Source organism: Dermacentor albipictus, chromosome 2 (assembly GCF_038994185.2).
Source record: "Dermacentor albipictus isolate Rhodes 1998 colony chromosome 2, USDA_Dalb.pri_finalv2, whole genome shotgun sequence".
NCBI classification, from domain to species: domain Eukaryota; kingdom Metazoa; phylum Arthropoda; class Arachnida; order Ixodida; family Ixodidae; genus Dermacentor; species Dermacentor albipictus.
In genome coordinates, this window is record NC_091822.1 from 154,023,415 (window position 1) to 154,046,192 (window position 22,778).

The window sequence follows — 22,778 nt, forward strand, 5'->3', positions numbered from 1 at the left end:
CAACTTGGGCTGTCATTAAAATCTTCGCCAGTCATTCTGTCCCTTGCGGCGCCTTCGCTGGGATTCAGCCACAGCGGCCCCTGAATTGCATTGCGATTTACGACTTCGCTGGGGACACAATACGATCACCATATTAATTTTCCTATCTTACTTTTGATTCTTTAATTTTATTTCTGGATTCTAAATTACAATACCTCAAAATCCATTATACAGCCTTCTTCTCATTTCTCCACCATTTACACCTCATCCACAGTCAATATACTGCTTTACTTCGGTTATAAATTTATTGAAGCACTTGTAAAACCACCTGCTTCTTCGCCAATCCGCTGTAGCGGGTAAGAGCCATAGTAGCTAAACCTAAGATGGCGCGCAGAAGAGTCGCGCACGGGTGGATCCTATCCGTTGGAGAATACTCATCGTTGCTTATGATACTGACGGCGTCTTCCGCTGCTGTCGAAGACACATCCACGGAAACTACCGGCAAGTGTCTGAAATCCGCTATGTCTTGTTATATACGCTTTTATGTAACTATAGCACAAGCCGTGGCTCCAGCTGCGTCGAAGGCGAGCACTTTGTAGGCTGAAGTAACATTCAAAGTGCGCACTCATCGTCGTTTCGTCTTGTGGAGGCTATAAATGGCTAAATTCCGGCTTTTCATTCTTTTCTCTATTTCTATTTTGTTCGTTTCAGATAAGTTTAGCGAGGAGTACTGCGACGGGTACCGGTGGATTCACACGAAACCCGAGTGCATGAAGCGAAGCGGATTTGCGCTGCTAGGTACGTCACCGTTTAAAACGAAAAAAAAAATGATGCAAGACGGCCGGATAAGGGAGTATATATATATATATATATATATATATATATATATATATATATATATATATATATATATATATATATATATATATATATATATATATATATATATATACGACCAGCCACACTTTAGAGGTGTGTGACAGGGGGGACAATCGGCAGTGGTCTGCACTTTCTACCACAATGAGGTATGTCTCTAGATGCGATCACCTGTTGTAGGATGAAACAGCGTAAGTTTAGTAACCACATTAGTGCATACATCTGTACATATAGGCGGTAGGGACCGGAATAAAAGCTGCATTTATAGCAACTTGGCTGTTACCCCCACACCCCCGATAGTCACAGTGGCAACTTAAGCGCAACAGAAGTAGGCGTGCTTCGGGAAATTCACATTATACGAAATGCTATCCCGCTTAACTGCAGGGTAGCATTTTCATTTCAGCGAGAGAAGTAGCCCTACGATATATCAAGTCACAGCTCTGCACTCTTTGACGTCATTGCCTCCTCCTCTCGTGGCCTCAGAGATCGGGCACTACGCGCTGCCGTCGCCGTTGCCCTCCTCCTCGCACAAGCACACATCACCAGGAAGCGTGCTTTTGTGTGTGAGAGGGGTAGGAGAGTTAATCTTCTTGCTCCTGTTATACGCTAACCTGGCGTGTTTGTGTGTTCGGTATCAATGTGTATTTGGTCGGGTGCTGGGGAAGTACGGGTGCGGTCCACAGATGAGTGGTGCAGAAGTCAGTGTGAGCACGTACAATGCAGAGTACCCGGACTGGAAGACCCGGTACGAGGCGTGCGGCGACGCTATGCAGTCGCCAATCCACGTGGAATACCTGGACAGCCAGTTCCGCCAGTTCAAGACGCTTTACTACACCGGGTTCGAGAACCTCTACGGCTACGTCGTCGAGAACGGCGTGCATGGTGGTGGGTGGCGTCTGTATACATACATATACACTGTAAAATAATTTACCCCTTTAAAAGTGAAAAAGGGTGTAAATGTCTCTATAACTCACACCCTTAGGGTGTTATCTATATAATGGTCACCCTAAGGGTGTGAGTTATAGACACATTTACACCCTTTTTTGCTTTTTAGGGTGTAAATTATTTTACAGTGTACGGCGTCGCTTCGTTTCCGCACTTCGTAGAATGCTCTTTCCCTTCCTCCGTCGTGGACACCACAGTTATTCAGTTCCGCCATGCTGTTGATTTTCACAACTTTCGTTTCCTTACTTTTTAGAGCCAATCAAGGAGTGAGCTTATACCAGGTGTTTTATCTTAACCCTAACGTATATGTACTTTTAAATCACCCGCGGTATTCAGCCCAAATCTACTTATTGAGCTGGAATTCTCCAAAATGTACAGATTACATACACGGGAAGTAATGCGCGTGAAAATTAACAAAATCGCACTAATTAGATTTTCAACTACTCACTCTAACGCGCATATTGGAGTACGCGAACTTAAAGTAGTGATTTCATAAGGCACATCCACTTGGAACGAATTTTGAAACTAGTACCAGTTCTGAGATAAGCGCAGACAAACTTGTTGCAAGATTGCTGCTCTGTTGTTCCAGTTACTTTTTCGACAAAATGCCTTTTATGTATTGAAGTTTAAAAGTAACTGGAACACAAATGCATCACGAGCAGAAAACAGCGCTTCAAGAAAGGACGAAGAGAAGGACACAGATCACAGCGCTGACTAACAACCAAGTATTTTTATTACTTCAGTCAGCATAAATATACTCTACCACTATCGCGAAGAGCAGAACAAAAAAAAAAGGAACAGAAATTCGACATGTGCAGGGGCAATAAATAGTAATCAATGAGACAAGAAAGCTATCTCTTTCGGAAGGAGTGAAGTCGACGGGAAGCGACATAAGCCTCGCCGCTATTATGGATGTGAAAGGCTTCAGAAATAAGACGTGCGCTTTCATCGCGGTATTTTGAAAAGAAGGCCAACTCTTTAAAAGACGGCTTGCAGACGCATTCGATTTAATTCAGCGACGATTGACTATCTCTAGCTTGTTTTTGAAACTTGTTTGAGTGTTCGCGCGTGCGGTCATTGACGCACCGCCCCGTTTGAGCGATGTATTAAGTGCATTTCGTCGCAAATTTTCGGAATGCATATCTCGGAACTGGTGTCATCCTCAGTATTCGTTCCAAGGGAATATGACTTTAAATGTCAACTGCAACAATGTGTATATTGCAATGTGTGGCGTCAAGTAATTGGGTTTAAGCGTTAATTAGCAAAAAGTATTAGTTAGTCGTCCATTCACTCTCATTTTTTTTCTGCAAATAATTTCTGACTCTCCGAGTAAGCTAGCTCAAGAAGCAGAAATCTGCTACATGTCACGGGTGACGTTAACTATTTTGCTAATGATAAAATAAAACATCCCGTACATATAGCCACCCTGTTAGGCGATCATAGTAAAGAGTGGCGAATTCAGCGACATGGCAGAATCTGACAACCAGCCGACGGCAGGCGAGGACACTTCACCACAAACCCCTTGTTGACAGCACCAGACGTGAAAGCTGTAAGCAATGACGCCTCGCAATTAGGCTGACAGCCAGCAGAATGTCGAACTAAAACATTTTTTTTCTGTTTTGTTATAACTATGGATCGCAAAAAAAAAATGACAGTTGGAAATGCTTTGAACCAGCCTAAGTTCGTTTGGATAACCTAAGTATAGTTACGGGAAAACAGCATAATTTCACCTTGTACATAACCTCCACGGTGCTTTTCAGTTGAAAAAAATACAAAAAGAAAACATAAAGGAAAGGCCGCGAGCTATTCTTCGAGGCAAAACTAGATGAAAAATTCGCGTTGTGGAAGTGCACTTTAGAAGCAATATGTATCATTTCTCTCGCACCTACTCTAGTTTACGTAATAGTGTGATCAAAACCATCCGCTTAACTAGAAAGCGTTACTCTACTTATGCGATTATACGTAGCTCTCCCACCACAGAAATATTTAGACGGTCTTCCATTTCAAACGCCCACAATCTTATTAGAGACGACTGCCGTCAATACGGCCCTCGTGGGCCGGGAAGGAAGGAAGGAAAACTTTATTTGGTCCTGCAAGTGGTGATAATTCATCACTAAGCGGGCCGCTCCCACGTCGGGACCGGTAGGCCGAGCCTCACGGCCACATCGTGAGCCTGCTGGACAGCCCAGAATTGTTCATCCAGGTCCGGGCTGCGAAGTGCAGCCTCCCACCTGGACGCATTCTTGATCGCCGAGTCTTCAATTATTTCGCAAGACCAGAGCATGTGTTCGAGCGTGGCTAAAGCACCACAATCTTGGCAATAAGGCTCTGTATACGTCTCTGGATAAAACATGTTCAGTCTCCGTGGGCAAGGATAAGTACCAGTCTGTAGTAAGCGTAATGTGAGTGCCTGAGCCCTGTTTAGTTTAGGATGCCGGGAAGATTTGGCTGAATTACCAGAAAGGTCGAATTAACAAATGGCTACAAAATGAATGAACTAAAATCCCTTTGTTTTACTGCTTGTAGTCTGTAATGTGCTTTCTGCTTCTTGCCTGTTTTTACTAACGTATCTGTTTCCCGATGCGGCACGTCAAAAACCTCACTAAAGTCGCTGCCAGCAAGGACACGCATATGCCCGTAAAGAGAACTGGACATGCTATCACAAGTCCATTAAGTTGCCATCTTTTCTTTATATTTAAAGAGCACAAATTTCCCTTATTCAAGAGCGTTCGCATTTTAATGCGAAGCATTTTTTCGAATGTAAACCATCTACGTGGGCCGATCCCGAAAGCAGTGTAGTCTAACAGATCGTCTCAAGGTTATATTGCGCTCAGTTTTACACAGACGATGTAAGTGAACGACGGGACGTGGACGGACGTAGCGTAAACGGACGTAGCGTGGACGGACATAGCGTGGAAGAACGTAGCGTGGACGGACGTAGCGTGGAAGGACGGGACGTGGACGGACGTTGCGCTACGTCCGTCCACGTCCCGTCCTTCACTTATATCGTCTGTGTAAAACTGAGCACAATATAACCATGAACGTTCACCAACTAGCCCCCTTCATAGCTTTACTAAAAAGATCGTCTCAAGCAGTGACTTATAGGATTCTATTCGGAGCTCAGAGCTGTTATCAAGCGCCCACATAGCGCTCAATGCGACCTTCAGACCCGGTATAGAGAGTCGATGAAGCAATGTGCGAGCGTCATCCACCCTCGGATTCTAGGCATAGCGCATCCGGGTCCTTCCATAAGCGCGCGTTGACGTCAGCATGTGATGCCCATTGGGCTTGCTCTACCATAACTTGTGAATCCACCAGTGTGACCGCCAATGATGTCATCGGTCATGACACGATCGGAACCACAATCAGTCAACCGATGGACATTGAGTAATTATGTCAAATGATGTGCGTATGGATAATTGCATATAATCTAAACATCTAAAACTGCACATAGTTATATCTAACAATGCAATGACATATGAACATTTCATCCGGATTAAGGAAGCCACCAACCTGAGGGCGACATACACAATACCACCGGCTCTATCTTTTTTTTTTTTTTACAAAGTTTATTTCATCATCTTCACAACCTGCTCTGTAAGTGTTGGTCCAGAAAATTGCCACGGTTCGTGAGTACCCTTCTACTATACCAAACAACAACGGAGCGTTATAGCTCAGCGGGCTTACGGGCCAGCGGGCCCGGCGAGCGAGCGGAGACTAGAGCTACTGTATATGCTACCATATCATGAAAAGCCAACAAACATTGACGCCAAGGACAACATACGGGAAAAAACTTGTGCTTAATAAATGGAATGAAGAAGCGATAAATTAATGGAAAATAAAGTGGATGAAAAAACAACTTGCCGCAGGTGGGAACCGAACCCACAACCTTCGCATTTCGCGTGCGATGCTCTACTTATCGCACGCGAAATGCGAAGGTTGTGGGTTCGGTTCCCACCTGCGGCAAGTTGTTTCTTCATCCACTTTATTTTCCATTAATTTATCGTTTCTTCATTCCATTTATTAAGCACAAGTAATTCCCCCTATGTTGTCCTTGGTGTCCATGTTTGTTGGCTTTTCATGATATGACTAATAAAAATCGGGCCCCTCGGTTAACCCCCTTTCTTCTTGTATGTGCTACCAGGAACTCTAGCGGAGACGGCAGCGAAGTGCCGCATGAATGGAAGAGTTTAGACCCCAGCGTACCGCACATGCGCAGTAGCGTCTACGCTGGGACCTCTGAGCTACAACTCTCTAGTAAATTCGCGTTACCGGGCGCTGCAACTGAAGTTGTGGCCAACTGGATTGTCGGTCTACGGGCGTGTCTTATGCTGCGCGTTGCCGGCGGGTTCGCAGTCTACATGACCCTCAAGGACGGGACGGTGAGCCTCTACGGGGGTCCGCTGGCAGTCCTCTACAACCTGTCCCGCGCAATCTTGCGGTTCGGACGTCCGACGGGGCCCGGCTCCGAGCATCGTATCGACAAGGAGGAGTACGTCGCCGAGGTGCGCCGACTGAATTATGCACCTGCAGTTATGCAACTTGCAATGAAAATAATAATCTTAATTTTCAATTTTCGTTACAAGGTTGTGATGATGATTATTATTAACTTGTAACGATAATTATTACATACTATGTTGCTTCCTTTCTGCAAGTTTTTAATTCGTCGACATCAACCAGATGAGTCGATGGGTTCGAAATACGATACGTACGTTTTGAGCCCAGGTCATGGGCAACGGTCCAGGCAATCAGAGGACACGTGAGGGGGCGATGTCAGCTCCTTAGCGGAGCGCGAGAGGTGCTTATAGTGATGACTATTTCTAGTACTATTGGTATCTGCATTGAAACGGGGAGCCGGAAACTAGTCCCCTAGCCTGCTTGAGCTAATCAGGTTTTACTGCATCTGAGCCAGTGCAAAATGCTGCTCATCTTTCCTTGACCTCCTCGTATTTTCATTAAAAGCTCCATCTGAGTATTGTACAGCTACTTATTTCTGTAACGACCGCGGCTCTGTAGATACATTCCTTGCTTTTCCACCGATATTATGAATGTCTCTCGCTTATCTCTGGCGCTGACCAGTTAATGTTCCCACCGGCTTTGAGTTCATGCTCTTCTGGAAGGTGTGCGCTCTGTACGGTTCTTGCTGGATGAATATCATGGCGATGTGCTCCATCAAGGTGTGTCCAGCTGCCTCCGGACTTTTGCTTCAGCAGACGCTTGCCCCCATACGGTTGCGAGTAATTGTTCCGGTATGTTTTTGTCCTCAGGTAGCCAGCTCGATCCTCAAACTGCAAATAACTGTCACTTGTGTTCTCGTACAGATTTTCTCCCCTGATTTCTTTCTTTCCGTATCTGTAAGTTTTCACGGACGTTTTTGCTTCCATATTTTGTATCCAATTTACCATATCTGTTTCTCTCCCTCTGTTTAATGACTCCTCGTTGTCTTCTCACACCTTCAATTATGCTGTCCTTGGTTGCCAACTTTCTTGACCTCTTCCGCCATTTCATGTACACGCTTTCGAAGTGCGAATCTGTGTGATCTTCTGCCGCCCGCTTGTTCTTAGTCTTTCTATGCCCTTAACACAAAATGTGAACAACGACAAACGGAGAGGGTATTCTCGCTTCAGTCCTTGGTAAACTGCCACTATTTCTGCGCATTTCCGGCCTACCTACACAGTGCGTACTGCTCGGTTGTATATATCAGTCTGAGACACTCCGCGCGAAATCGTCATATATGCCTTCATGCTTGAGAACATCCTGTTGCAGTTCTCTGTAAACGTCTATCCGTAGCTATTAAAATCTCTACACATTAGGCTAGTACAAATATATGATCCCCTAAGAGCCTGCATGGCTTGAATCTCATTCTGTTAATTCCCCCGATATACAAGGTGTCCCAACTATCATGCACCAAGATTTAAAGATATTCAAATGCCACGTAGCTGGAGAGGATCAAAGTGTTGTTGTTTCAGATACTCAGATTATTATTTTGTTGCATTCCGCCTAATTACATAATTAATCTTAATTAGTTAATCAACTTCTCATATATTGTAATTAGATGAAAAGTGTCAATGCGAAAATTTTATATCAAAATGAAAAACTCCTGACACAGCTTTCTGTTGTTCAATACGTGTTACATAACAGTGTCCTTCCGAGCGTGAAAGAAGCCCGCGAATACACGCAATGTATCTCGAGCGTGTATGGAGGGTCTCTACTCCGGACCACCGTCGGTTGCGCTTTGCTTATCGAAGAGGCAGAACATATGTCGAGTAACCTCCTGAACAACAATTTGGAATGGCGGGGTGGGAAACGCGCTTTAAATCAAGGATCCGGCACCTCAGAAGAAGTGCTACGTAATGCCCACGCATTTTTATCTCGCATTTACTGCTATGTGTCGCCACTGAACTTTGAACTGAACAGAACACGTGGTACACGTGAACTTCATGAACACGTGGTATGCGCGCATGCGCTTCTTCCTCCACCCATGCAGATGCAGCTTCTGTTTTCCTCGAAAAAGCCAACCACGACCAGCTGCCTGTACGAGAACTCCGGCGTCGCAATAGTGTCCGTCCTCTTCCGCGTGAGTATATGTAGCCGCAGGTTGAGGCCCATGGGTCTCGCCTAAGAAGGACCTCACAGTGGTCAGAGCGCTTGCGCACATGTCCTGCCACAACGTGTACAGGCCATACACGTTGGGCCATGGAGGAGCTGTTAGGAATGGCCTGCCGAGGTGGAAACGTGCAAGTTATTTCAGCCCGCTGCACGTGTTTCGATACACCCGCGGTGGGGGTGCCCTTCAGAGAACCAGCGAGGACAGCGCTAACCAACCGTGAACGGCGGCGTTAATCCACCATGCGCCTAATATAATAATAGTCATCGCCGCTCTTTGGCTGTGCTTGGATTCAAGCCATACCTCTATAGTTGCATGCGATTCTAACTGCATAGCGAATTTCGCAAGTAAAATTTTACGCGCTCGCAGGCGAGCGTGTGTGCGCGGCGGCCGCATTTCTATGGGGGTGAAATGCGAAAAAACACTCGTGTACTTAGATTTAGGTGCACGTCAAGGAACCGCAGGTGGTCCATATTTCTGGAGTCCTCCACTATGGCGTGTCTCATAATAAGATCGTGGTTTAAACCCCATATATATATATATATATATATATATATATATATATATATATATATATATATATATATATATATATATATATATATATATATATATATATTTTACATTGAAATGCCATGGAAGACTTTCAGACCTCCAAGCAATTTGGCAAGCTCGATATTCGGAGTGGTAACGCCACTCCCACACCACAGCTAACGCCTAAACCTTCGCGTTACCCACTCGTAACCGCCCTACGAGTTTTATGCGAAGCATATTACGAGGGCTCAACCCAGCTCCTCGGGCGCGGCGGTGACCATGAAATCACGTGACACCGTGACGTCACGACAGAGGAGAACCGGCGCTCCAACTCCCGCCGTCGCTCGCGGCGTCGCGCCCCGCATCGGACGCGGTGCGCGTCGAGCAACGCAGCGTTCGGCGCGACAACGAAATGTGCGCCTGAGCAAGCGCCGCACGCCTGAGCCGACGCCGACGACACCGGCTTTTCTGCGACACGAGCTCCTTAACGCTGTCGCGTTAAAATAAAGGCTAGTATGCTTCGCATCCTGGGCTTAACCTTAGCTAAGCCACAGCCATTTTTTTATATCTACATTTCAATTAAACATGACAATTAACATCCCCTATGTTTCCTCTGGTTTCGTTGTGTATCTTAATTCATTCAGTAAGAGTCCTTTTGTATGTGACCTGCCTGGTTCCGTTATACCGTTCAGTGCAGCGAAAGCCCAGACAATTTTCACCGGCTAGTTCGCTCACTGTACACAGATGGCGCTTGTGCGGAGTCTAGCCATTCATTGCCTCAGAATTGACCGCGTCGCCTCCGCGGTGCTTCTATTCTCGGTTGCGGCATGCGTGTTCCCGTAGGGTTGTGATACATGAACACCGTACTTATACGTGTGTCACTCTGGCACTTTCGATGGCGATCAATCTTGATCGGGCTCGATAGCGGTCGAATCCGCTGTAAAAAGAGGCAGCGGAGGCCGACAAGCTACGGACGGACGCATTACCACGTTAGATAGATAGATAGATAGATAGATAGATAGATAGATAGATAGATAGATAGATAGATAGATAGATAGATAGATAGATAGATAGATAGATAGATAGATAGATAGATAGATAGATAGATAGATAGATAGATAGATAGATAGATAGATAGATAGATAGATAGATAGATAGATAGATAGCGGCGACCACGGGAGTGAGGTGGAGAGAATCTATACACATCACAAATCATGCCCTAGAAGACGCTCTTCTCTGAACGATGTAGCTCGCGCGTTGTGCAGGAGGTGCCGGGCAGCGTGGCGGCCATTGAGCCCCTCGTGCAGAGCACGCGGCAGCTGCGCGGTGTGTGGGGCGCCCGGGTGTCGGTGCAGCTGCGGCTGAGCTCGCTCATGGCGCCGTACGCGCAGCACTACTACGCCTACTCGGGATCGCTCACCTTCCCGCCCTGCACGAGCAGCATACCGACGCTGGTGATGGCCAAGCCGGCCTCCATCGGAGAGGACCAGGTGAACATTTCTTCGCAGCAGAATTGCTTCAGATCTGCGGAAGTCTTTATTGCGATAGGAATTATACAGATAGTCGTGTCTTATTACCGCCGTCCTGCTGTACCGATATCGACGGCGCATGCGCGGCTCGTGCGCGGAGAGTAATTAGAGGGTTTCCAGAGATCGCGAAGTGCGTTTGGCTGCAAGAAAGCTTGGGAGAGGCTTAATTTTCGCCTTTAAGAGCAGAACGCGATAGCATGCTAAAGTCCCTGACTGCTTCTCACGCTTCCCGGCAACTGCAGCTTATGCAACGCAATCTTTACCGGGAAACGCTTGCGGCGAGTGCTATGCACGAGGGCGAGCTTTCTGGTTCTTTTTTTTCTGTGCCCCGCACGGCCGGCGCCGCCGCTGCCGCGGATGCGCGCAGGCGAGCGCCATGTATAGTGGTGTTGCAAGGAACCGAGCGACGTGCGCCGCTCTGTGATTGGTAGAAACGCGGAGCGGGCCGTTCTGTGATTGGTGGAAAATATTGTCTCACGGTCGACGCCGGATTTCTGCGTAACGGGGCCCTTAGAGCTATCGCTTTAAAACGACGAAGCGAAGTGGACGCACGGTCAACGCTCGGCTCAATCGGCTCGGTGAAAGAGCGTTCTGCCTCGCGCTGCTGGCATGAGCACTATGCCAACGCCTCTTCTAGGAGGGCGTTGGCTGTGCGTCCACACACTGCATAAGCATATACTAGCGTTGCTGTCATTATGCCGGCAGTAAGGACGCTGGATGTGTGGTCCGAACTTGACGAATGCAAGATTACGCGACGACAATTTGCACCTGCGCAGGCGACAGCATAGGTTAAAAGAAATGGATATCAAAGTGCAAGAGTGATGTCAAGAAAACCGCCTTGTTATCACAGGCGTATGCGCCCTTGATCCCATTTCGCTGAATGTTGCCCGAAAACTCCGTCTCTTCATTTGAAATGCCGAATACGATCGTGTTTTCTCGTGAATGTCTTTAACTAGTACGTAGCTTTGGAACAGGGCCAACCCGGACCCGTTAGCAATTATTCTTATCAACTCTGTCTGCGATTCCAAGGAGCGCAACACGTCGACAACATGCCTAGCTTCGTCGTGTCACAATGTGGCAGCATTTGTGCGCCATGACGATGTGCATTAGAATTCTGGGATTTATACTTCTCGCATTTTAAAGAATGGTGCCGACAAATTTGTCTCGAAAACTTCAGCAAAATGGTTACATTGGGCAACTCTTCACTTCAGTTTTGGTTTATTTTCTGGCGTACGAAAGGGCAAAAGTGTAATTGGCAATAAACGAAGCGATAGTCTGCGCCTCGTCGTCTGCATGTCTGGTGTGCCCTTCCGCGTTAGTAGTCATACTCAGTTTCACTCAGCGCATTACAATATGAATGAACACCAACTATCCCGATTCCTCGCTTTATTTAAGCAGCTTCATCACGTGACATTCGGTAAAGGAGAGTTATCCTCCTTATTGCTTCTCAGCTCGCGCATGCGCATTGACCACGGAACCTTCTGCATGGGGCGATGTTCTGGTGTCATGCAGCTGACGCGGCAAAGACTAGTTTGTGTTTGAGAGCTGTTTTTTTTTTTGAAGAAGTAAAAAAAAGCAACATTATCACATGAAATCCGGTGAAGGAGGGTTATTGTCAAGGAGGCTTTCTTTAACCACCTTGGCTACTGTATCTTCAACTTCTTTCAGTTCACGCATGCGCAACGACTACGGATCCATCGTGTCATGTGAGATCTGGGGGGAAAAAAAGAGAGTTGTCCTCCTTTCTCGACTTCTGTCAGCTCGCGCATGCGCAGCGACTACAGCGTTCTCGAGGGGTGATGTTCCGGTCGTCATTGCTTGTTCGAGCCTTTTCGAGCTAGAGCGGCGAGAGTTCGAGGTCCGAGCACGACGCTCCCTTTTCTTTCTTCTGACAGACGACGTGCTTACGTCGAGCGGTTCTTGTTTGCGTGTGTTCGCGGCAGCCGGCGTAGTGCGTACGACCTTCTCTCCCGAGACGCTTGGACCGAGAACCGCTGGTCTTGCATGAGACGTATCTTACCAGACTGCTCGCCGAATGACTGCATTATGATGAGCTACTGCTGAAACGCCAAGCAAGTCGTGCAGGTCGAGTTGCTGTCAGCGGTCCAGGCCCGGCGTTGTGCCGTGATTCAACGAGCGTGTCGAATTAGGGACACTACCGCCCTTGAGAAGAGTCGGTCTACGAACGGCTGTAACGCGACCATGAACCGAGGTACAGCGCCCAGTTCCAATGCCCACTGACGACGGTCGTCCTTACGCATTCCTGACGGTCGGAACCGTGCCGCAGCCGCCTCCACGCATTGGCAAGACTGAAGGCGACCAACGTCCAGGAGCGAAGAAGACAAAGCCGGTATCGCGTACGTTTCAGCACAGCACGGAGTTATTTTGCCTGCCAAAGAAGCCTAGAGTGTCTCAAAGCAAGTACCATATTCTCCAACATTTCGAGTAGAGTTCAAGCTGCCAAAGCTGCAATTAAGTAGAGTTGCAGTGCGGCTACTCGATCTAGTCGCGGACCGATAACGAGAAGCCGGTCGAATTGCTAGCGGCAGTACGTAAGCCAATAATTTATGCCAAACCACGAGCGAGAAAGCAGATTCCCAAGCATCAAGTATGAAAGGTAGGCGCAAATTGGTACTGGATGGTCTTCAAGGCACTCCACGTGGGACGCACAGCATGCGCGCTCCAGAGACAAGCGGTGAATTATGTGATAACGCAGCTACAGAACAGAAGAGGAAGTGCACTCCCACCGTGGTCATTGAGCAGCATGCATCAAATACCCAGTTTAGAAGACCTGAGACACGACTGATGCGAAGAAAGAATCAAAATAAAACGGCCATTTCTGGACAGGAGGGTGAAGCTGCGGGCCAGAATGCCGCCTCAAGAGACCAGCAAGCATCACCAGCGTTTGAAAAGCTCGTAGCCACAACTTCAACCAAAACGCCAGCTGGGAAAGGCACCCGTACTGGAATTCCTGAGTCAAAGGTTACACGAGGCGTCAGAACGCGCGCCAACGCTGCTCAAAGGAAATTGGCACGGGCCGAAGCGTGCGCTACGGGCGATTGCGGAAATGCTCTTGAACAGGACGGCACCCAAGAAGCTGACTCTTCAGAGCTGGGCGCCGCGCGGAACAAAGAGAGCACCGGAAGACAGAAGCCGTCAGAGACAGACGCCCAGTGTGCGTTAAAGATGGACCGTTGTAAACAACCCAAGGCCACCGCAAGAGCGGGGCCAAGCGGAAGTCGACCCCGTGGCTCCGATTCGTCAGACCGCAATTCAAAGCCAGCGGCAGGACGCACAAAGGCACTGCCAGTAAGCGCAGTTGGGGGAGCGGCTCGCAATCGGCATCGCCGAGCCGACGCACCGACAGTTGCCACGCCAGACAACAAGGTAGCGTGCGACGACATGTACCAGTGCGAAGGTTTGGCTATCGGAGCCATACCAGATCATATCTTCCAACGCTTGGAACGGCTTTCGGACATTGTCATCCCGAGATCGGTGACGCCGCCGCTAAACTCCCCACACTTCAGTCCTGGAAGGGCTCAGAATAAGCGCGGAGTTAAGTCTTACCGTGTTTTACGTCAAGGAACGTGAAGTGCCGTGACGCGAAGAAAGCGCTCACAGGCCTCTAGACGCTTGAACAAATTTTAAAACAAGACAGGCTGAAAGAAAGCTGTCAATATGTCAGTAATGGGGACGATGACAGAGGATGAAAGGCGCTTTGATGAAGAACCTTTTGTTTTGTTATGATGGCTCGAAGACAAGACATTTTATGTAATTATTGAATCCCTAGCGAAAAAAATGTGCCTGTTGTGACATGAGGGCATTCATGTGTATTACTGTAAATATTCTACGAGGGCATAACAGTGGTGTTTGAACCATGTCCTTGTTTAAGCACGAAACACTTTCAGCTCCCGTTGTTGGCGACCTTCAAGAGACTTTGAGCCAAAATTTAGAGCCGTTATCCGGGAACTCAAGACGAGGACGAAATGAGAACATCCGGGCATCTTTGCGAGAACAAAACGATCATCCGAACAACCAGTCAAAGCTTAAGAAAATGCGGTCTCTGGCTCCCAACCCTTGGTGCAGGACCGCATTAAATACGCTAGTTACTGTCCAAGGAAGTTACAAATAAATTGCTTCCGATTTCTTCCTGTTTGTTCACAATTGCACTCATGCTGTAGCTTGTAGTGTGCTGAAGTTTATTTGTCATTTCCAATAGTAAAAGGCAGATACGGGGCACCATACGTTTGATTGTCATCTTTTGGCGCTGAGACAGGATTACCTGTGCTCTTTTCAACGCCAGCGGTCCACTAGATCCGCGGTGCGGGTTTAGCGCCGCCTCGAGAGATGGCGCCACGCTGCATGACCAAGCCGGCAGCGGCCAGCGTGCCGCGGATGGTTGTTTGAGCGAGACGAGATGCGCAATAAAATTGTGGTCTCCGCCTAAATAGCGGTGCTCCGCCGGGAGTCACCTAGACCACCGCGCGGGTCCGAGGATCCGAGCCCCTCAGGGGGACGATCAGCTCAGCCGCGTGTGTAGCGTGTGCCCGAAGCGGACGCTCGTTCGGTCTCCTATGGGAGCGAAACAGAGCGCCGCAAGGAGAAGGCCCAGAGTACAAGGAAGGCGTTTATTGTACGACCACCTTGGCGTTCAAGATATCTGTATACACCCGTTTCGGCGCGGGGCTCATGAGCCGAAGCTCCCGCAAGTCAAGGGGTGACACTCAGCTATCTCAAAACGCGGTAGCACGCCGCTATACGGGAGGAGGGCTCCCAACGACCGTGCTACCAGGGCAACGTTCTTTCAGCTCGGGGTAGCCTCCGAGGGCGACTCGGCGCAGTACGACCGCGCACGTCAAGTGAGCCGCGTCTCTTTGGCGTAGCCTTCAGAACAGGAGCAGCGAAAAGGTACGCAACCGCCTCGGGTCGAGGACCTTCGGCGAGACCGGCCAACCAAAGGGATGACCGGGAGAATGGGAAGTCAGTACGCACCGTTTCGCTGTCCGAGAGCTCCCCGCGTTGCCGCTCCTCGGTCGACTTGAGTCGCCAGGAGAGAGGGAACGCGGGTTCCCGCCCAAACAGACCAATCGGGTGAGCCCCTGGACCGTTCGGGGGCGGACGGCAGCAAGTGTTTTACGGTCCCGCTGCCGTTCGGCGCCCTCGGAGGAATGAGAGAGAGGGAAAGCGGTGGACCGCGCGCGCGAAGTTCGAAAGCGACCTCGCCGCGCTCGGCTCCTATGCCCAAAACGTGCTGCGCTATGGCGCTGCAACGAAATGGGCTACGTAGTCCCCACAAAATTCAGTCCAAGACAGGTTCACTTCGGCTCGGTAAGCTTTCAGCCTGCGTCGCATCGTTGCCGCATGTGCTTCTGCACCGTTCATTTCAATCAGATCGCCGTCACAAATGCTTAAGTCGAGCAATGCAGTGCAATGAAAGGAGAGGTAGGAAGCGTTTGCCCTAAACCGAGCAGGAGACTGCTCGAGTGTGGCGACAACGCCAGGATGATGCGGCCGTTCACGAAGGTGACAACACTCCACGGACCGTGGCCACCTACCTAAGGCCGCCTATTTGCAGCCGTCCTGTTCGACGCGCCAAGATGAAAAGGTAGTGGCAGACGCTGAGCTCACTGCACTGTCGGAAGAAAAGCGGTTGAAGGCGGCGGCACCACAGGGCAGCAAAAGACGCCATGTGGACCAACGTTTTTAGATCTCTAAAAACGCTGATGTGGACCGCAGTGCACAGTATGGCATCGCGTAGTGCGGTGTGGTGTGGTAGGGAGGGCCGTTGCGAACATGTACTACAAGATTGTGGCTAGTACCATCTCTAACCAATCTGCTTTGCCGGTAGCCATTTCATGTTTACATCTATTCTGATTACGGGAGAGCCAGCAGTTTATTTATCCGCGTACAGGTTTACCTTTATATACTTCACTAATTGCGGATTTCTATTCTCTGAATTTATTTGTGGACCCGCCGTGGTTGCTCAGTGCCTATGGGGTTAGGCTGCTGAGCAGGAGGTCGCAGGATCGAATCCCGGCTACGGCGGCCGCATTTCGATGGGGGCGAAATGCAAAAACACCCGTGCACTTCGATTTAGGTGCACGTTAAAGAACCCCAGGTGGTAGAAATTTCCGGAGCCCTCCACTACGGTTTGCCTCGTAATCAGAAAGTGGTTTTGGCAAGTAAAACCTCGTAATTTAATTTTTTTGAATTTATTTGTGTTCAGCTTAGCACAATGTATGTTCAGTGTACTCTGTCAGCAGATATGTGCTAGTGAACTTATGGAAGCGGATACCTGCAGTGCAACCGCATGATATGTGCAGGCCTAAGGATTGCTTAGAACAAGGCAGTCAGCTGGCACACACACAAACTGGTGAAAAAAGAAGGGAGGGGGTGATGTTACAAGCGCACTGTATACCAGTGTACTCGCGAAAATTGAATGCCACATTCGTACTACGTCTGCTGTGATCTTGCACACCGAAACGAGACACCTTGTCAAAAATTTCAGGTACGGTTACTCAACGTTACGCAAGACATGTTACGAGTTGTAGAATATTTCAAATGCAATAAAGTAAATGGTGGATGTAGCTTTCGACCGCATTTGTGCGAACCTTTCTATCTTTCGCCATTTTTGTCATATTGCCGAATTTAATGCATTATCTATGGTGTCACTGGATAAACTTTTCTTTTTTGACGACGATGATGATTTAATGGCATCCGCTTTGAAACCGGCCGGTGACAAATAGTCTCCTAGCCTGCCTGATTTTAATCAGGTATGCTATACATGTTTCTTATCTAGCATTTTTGTACACATCTCCTTAATCTTTTCTTTTTCCCTTAAATATCCACCTTGTGCCGCTGCTGATTTTACACCAGTACTCTAAATGCCTTTTGCTTATCTCGACTGCTGACCGGTTAATTCTTCCATCCACTTTAAACCCAAGCGCTTCGGGAAGGTGTACGTTACCTGCGGTTCCCACTCGGTGAATCTCTTCGCATCCTGTTAGGATGTCCTGCGTGGTCTGCGGATTTTTGCTGCAGCATGCACATGCCTCATCTATTTCCGAATATTTGCTCCGGTATGTTTTTGTCCTTAAGCAACCATCTTGAGTATCTTGAGCCTATCAAGGCACTGCCCTCTGTGTTATTGAAGAGATTTTCCCGTCTAATTTCTTTCTTCTCGTAATGCAAAAGGATGGAAAGTTGGGCGAGTTGGTACGGTGACATGATCTTGGATTGTAGCGCGAACTGAACACTCTGCGCTCGTCCTGTCTGCTCCTTTCTGTGTCCGTGTTCACTTCGCGCTACAATCCAAGATCATTTCACCGTACCAACTCGCCCAACTTTCCATCCTTTTGCATTACATTTCTTGGACACAGGGCTCTTTTCAATGTGAACGCTTTATTCTTTCTTCTCATTCTTGTAATTCTCCATTGTCGTTTTTGTTTCTATTCTTTGCATCGAATTAACCATCTCTGATTCCCTCACTTTCTTTCTGATGACTCCTGGTTGTCTATTTACAGTTTCAATTACCCTGCACTTGGTTGTCAACTTTCTTGGCCTCTTCCTCCATTCTGTGTCCGCGCTTTTCAACTGCAGATAATCGTGCACTTCAGCTGCCCATTTATTTTCATCCAGGTTCCGGAGTCTTTCTTCAAACCTGAATTTGATATGTGCTTCTCTGACTTCAAAAGAGGCCCAACCCGGATGGATGGACGGATGTTATGAGCGTCCCCTTTGGAACGGGTTGCGCCACCAAGCTCTTGCTATTATATTGCTTAATCTCGTACCTAAGTTAAACAATGAAAAAAAAAAAACACTATGAACTACCACGGCCAAATTTTCTGATCCCCTATTGCGAACTGTGCCTTTGCACGTCTCCGTCTTTTGTCGTTTCCCTACTTTTCTTCCATCAATCCTCCAATCTTGGCTGACAGCGCCGTTTCGGGGCTAATTCGTTGCGGAGCGCGGCGAATGGGACGGCCGGAGCTAAACCTGCGCGCGCACGATCTCTGAGGCAGATGATTGGTCAAACACTTACTAGAAGAGTCTGTTGCTAGGCCTTTTGGTACGTACTTTTAGAAACGATGGAACCCAACCTTTAAGAAGCAAACACCAGGCGAAAAGTAGACAGGCACAAAACATGGTCACAGTCAATGTGTTATAGTGTACCCTCGCTGTCAAAGAAAGAGATAGCTTATTTAGTTGAAATCAAGAAAAAGAAATGGGCATGGGCAGGCCACGTAATGAGGAGGGAAGATAACCGATGGTCATTAAGGGTTACGGAATGGATTCCAAGGGAAGGAAAGCGTAGCAGAGGGCGGCAGAAAGTTAGGTGGGCGGATGAGATTAAGAAGTTTGCAGGGACAGCATGGCCACAATTAGTACGTGACCGGGGTAGTTGGAGAAGTATGAGAGAGGCCTTTGCCCTGCAGTGGGCATAACCAGGCTGGTGATGATGATGATGATGATTTAGAAAAAAATGTGGTTACTAGATGTCATTTTGGGTTTTGATGATAATCACGTGGTATGCACGACGAATGCGCGCTTTGGCTGCCCTGCGAACTTCTATGCCATTGTTTTCATTAAACTTGTTGCTTGTTCCAGCGTGTGTGTGTCTACTTCTCTCCTGGTGCTGGCGTCTTAAAGGCTGGGTTCCATCGTTTCTAAAACTGTTACAAGATGTCGCTAGCAGCGCTACTGCTGGCGTCTTCCGCTGCGCGCCTACGCTGGTACGCCTCCGGTGCGACAAAGCTATTGTGCGATTCTCCGAAATTTCGAACAGAAACCGACTGTACTTCCGCTTCCAATCGGAGTATTCGAGTCGGTGAATTAATGCTTGATCTCTTCATACATGGAACTGTGGCCGAATGTCACTGGAGCCTGCATGCCACAGTCGTCCTTTGCAAGACCCTTTCACATCTCTTTAAACCACAAGCTGTCCGCTTGAATGGCCCTAAAATAGCTATGCGTGCAGAAACAAGTAAGCTTTCATGTTAATTCGCATTTCCTCCACATGTTTCTTTTATACCTTTAGAAGCCGGGTTTAGAAGCTATTCGAGTCGAGATGGTCGTTATTTGAATAACTCGAAATTTGTAAGTGTGCTGTCGTAATATGAGAGAGAACGTCGTGTGTGTGTGTATATATATATATATATATATATATATATATATATATATATATATATATATATATATATATATATATATATATATATATATATATATATATATATATATATATATATATATATATATATATATATATATATATATATAAGCAGCGATTACACTTGTGATATGTGAATTGAAATCTGACATCTTCCAACAGTAAAATGCTGCTTTCGCTTTGAACATTGTTTCATTGAGCACGTTCATGTGTGGCGTGCATGGGCGTTTAGTCGCAGTACAGCGTCTCACGAAGGAAGTTTGGGTGTTCCCTTTCGTATTACTGGACGGGGTGTAGATCAGCGTGCAAATGTTGCACAGTATTAGCACAACCTAAATGAGCAGATTTCTCGTTGATTTTGCCACGAACGCGTATCGCATAGAAGGTTTGTTCCATGCGATGGTCTACGTAAACTATACACGGTATATGCTTTGCGCCGCAGCTGGACATCCTGCGGAAGAACATGTTCGTGTCGCTCAACTACTGCGTCTACCACATGGCCGGTCAGCTGAGGCCCACCTTCGAGGCGCAGAACCGGGACGTGTACCGCTCGTTCAAGTACTTCAGCAGCAGCGGCGTCGGCCATGCCGAAGCACCGCCGACGGCAGCGTTGCTGGCGCTGCTACTGCTAAGCCTAACGTTGACGACTATGGCGCCGTTGCCCAACGCGTGGAGCATGTGCTAAGAGACTACGGCGCTGTTATACCCGACGTGTGGAGCACGAACTCGCGCAGTTCCGGATATCTAGTTAGCTTTAAATCGAACGACGACAGCTCCTGCCGTATACGATTCCGGGAGTCATTACACAATGCGTGTATGGTTTGTGGCCCCATATTGCTTTGAATAATAGCCTTCCTGTCGTTTCAATGTTCACTCGGAAGCAATTCGACCCTTGGACTCGCTGCAACATCGGTGGTTTATTTCACGCTATACATCCCACTGCACACGTTCAATTTTCTACGCTTCGTATATCTGATTTATCGAAGAGTGGGATTCCTGCGCGGCTTCGTATCACAGGGTGCATTGAATAGTGGAGCTCTGCAGCGGGGGTGAAACTGCACGCGTAACGATGCGAGTGACGCAGTATTTATACAGAGTCCATTGTTTTGGTGCAAATCGAAGCACTCTACGGTACTGTGTCTTGTCACAATATTTCGACCACGATTCTAATGTCGTTTCGTTGTTCCCTATATACTCAATACCGTGAGCGGTCGACCATGGTACGAGCGTTTGGCGCCGTCATATGTATCAATATACAAAAGCCGTGCCCGCATTACAAAATAATTTACGCCCCTAAATATGGTGTAAATCGGTCAAAAAAGCTCAGTTGGGTGCAAGCGTGAGTTATAGACCGATTTGTGTGCAAGGGTGCATACAGACCAATTTACACCTTTATTCACCTTCAAAGGTAAATTATTTTGGAGCGCACAAAGCTGCTGACGCTGCTATTTTAAACCCCCGGACAAAAGCACCGCTGAAGTCGCAGTATATCAGTTCTTGGACAGTTCATGCTCCGTAGTGCTAATCACGAGCGCTGCCATTTATGGTCACGTTAAAATAAAGCTAATAAAACTGTTTCTCATGTTAATGGTACGACAACTTTACGCACGGAATGGACGGCACCGTTTCGAAAAGCAGTGATGCTTATTTACATGGCACTTAGTTCTTCAACCTTCGCGATACATGTGTTGAGGTGCGAGGTACGAGCTAGAGCTTTACCAGCTTCTTAAATGGGAAGTGATGAGTTGGACTGGTGGTTATATTGGCAGATTATTAATTCAAAATTACGTTTACCCTTTTTATGACGGCAAGAAGTTCAACATTAGAGGAAAAAAGGAAAGCAGAGATTTTTTTTTCGAATTATTTTACCGTGCACCCAACAAACCATGCACCCAAAGCACGATTTATTGTGACATCAGATTTCTAGACAAATTTTTGTATATTTTTGTAGCCTCGCCAGTAAGTCGTTTTCTTTTTTTTTCCTTTTGAACGTAGCGCAATATTTTTTCGTTGTTAAACGAATCAGCTGCACTGTGTAGGTGCTGTCCGAAATGTGCGATATGCATAAAGGGGATGCTATCGTCCAAATTTCAAAGTGCCGTTGACACACTACTTCCGTTTTCCTATCATATTTGGCACCACAGAAAACTGTAATCCACCAATCTAACTTAATTTTGTACTTCTCTTTAGCGTCCTTTGTAGTTCGTGTCTGTGAAATGCATCACAAAGCCGAGTTCACCGAAGACAAAAAGAGCAATTGCCGCTTGAGTATCTGAGCAATTCGTATCCTACAATGAATGCGTCTATTTGTTATGTGACAGCGCACCTGCGTAATCCAGGATCTTCTGGATGAAATGCAGCTGTCCCGTGGGCCAAAATCTTAGTCCTATCGAAGCACGGAATCTTGAGTGGACCAATAGCATTTGTGTTCGGTCGATTTCATCCTGTGATAAAGCTATGCGGTGAAATTCATACAGAGCTGTGAGCTCGGCTTTGCCCCATGAATGACAATGCGTTAAAAGTTATTTTATTCCTGATGCAAAAAGCGCGAGGTGCTGTCTCTCGCGTTTCGATGTTCGTGGAGCTGCATATTCGCAGTCAAGTAGAAGCGTTTCTTCACATGAGGCTGGGCGACCGCTTCGCACCAAGGACAATGTAATGCGACAAAGCCGTATCCCTTTTTTTGTTGTTGTGTAGGAGACGAAATCGCCATATATCAGTTGAAAGGCGGCACAGTACTCACATTCGACGTTGACGAAGACTACAAGACGATGTAACTTATAGATTGTAGTCACACGATGTTTTACTAAAGTATGTTCCTCTTGCTCCGAGAGAGACGGCTCAGACTGTGTTCACGTTTCAACAATTGAGGATAAAAGTACAAAAATAAGATGTTACTGTAGAGCAGACAGCACTTTGACCATCGACAGGCTTTTCAACTCGCGCTAGCTATATATTCAAGACAGCCAGCATATAGGCATCTGCACGGAGAAGTGAGCTAGAGCAAGGACCTGGCCTGCCTGCTCAAGCTCTCGAAGCCTAACAGCCTTTGTGTACTTTGAATCAATACAACAGGAGCGGTCGTGTTTCCTTTTATACAATGGTGCTATATACCACAAACAGGTATCCGATCCTCCTT

The 22,778-nt window shown here is 47.4% G+C and overlaps 1 protein-coding gene across 1 annotated transcript; it reads left to right on the forward strand.

Annotated features, from left to right (window-relative positions):
• The first annotated feature begins 359 nt into the window (after positions 1-359).
• On the forward strand, positions 360-22,750 carry LOC135915456 (carbonic anhydrase 7-like). Its single transcript, XM_065448540.1, has 7 exons — positions 360-480; positions 691-777; positions 1,579-1,740; positions 6,157-6,305; positions 8,288-8,377; positions 10,207-10,431; positions 20,082-22,750. The coding sequence occupies exons 1-7, from the start codon at positions 363-365 to the stop codon at positions 20,322-20,324; spliced, it is 1,074 nt and encodes a 357-aa protein (XP_065304612.1). The 5' UTR covers positions 360-362; the 3' UTR covers positions 20,325-22,750.
• Positions 22,751-22,778: the final 28 nt, after the last annotated feature.

Bases quoted from the DNA above. Each gene is read 5' to 3' on its own strand.
- LOC135915456 (XM_065448540.1), top strand. From the start codon at position 363: ATGGCGCGCAGAAGAGTCGCGCACGGGTGGATCCTATCCGTTGGAGAA. The intron at 6,306-8,287 runs GTGCGCCGACTG...CCACCCATGCAG, and splicing joins AGGAGGAGTACGTCGCCGAG to ATGCAGCTTCTGTTTTCCTC. The intron at 8,378-10,206 runs GTGAGTATATGT...CGCGTTGTGCAG, and splicing joins TAGTGTCCGTCCTCTTCCGC to GAGGTGCCGGGCAGCGTGGC.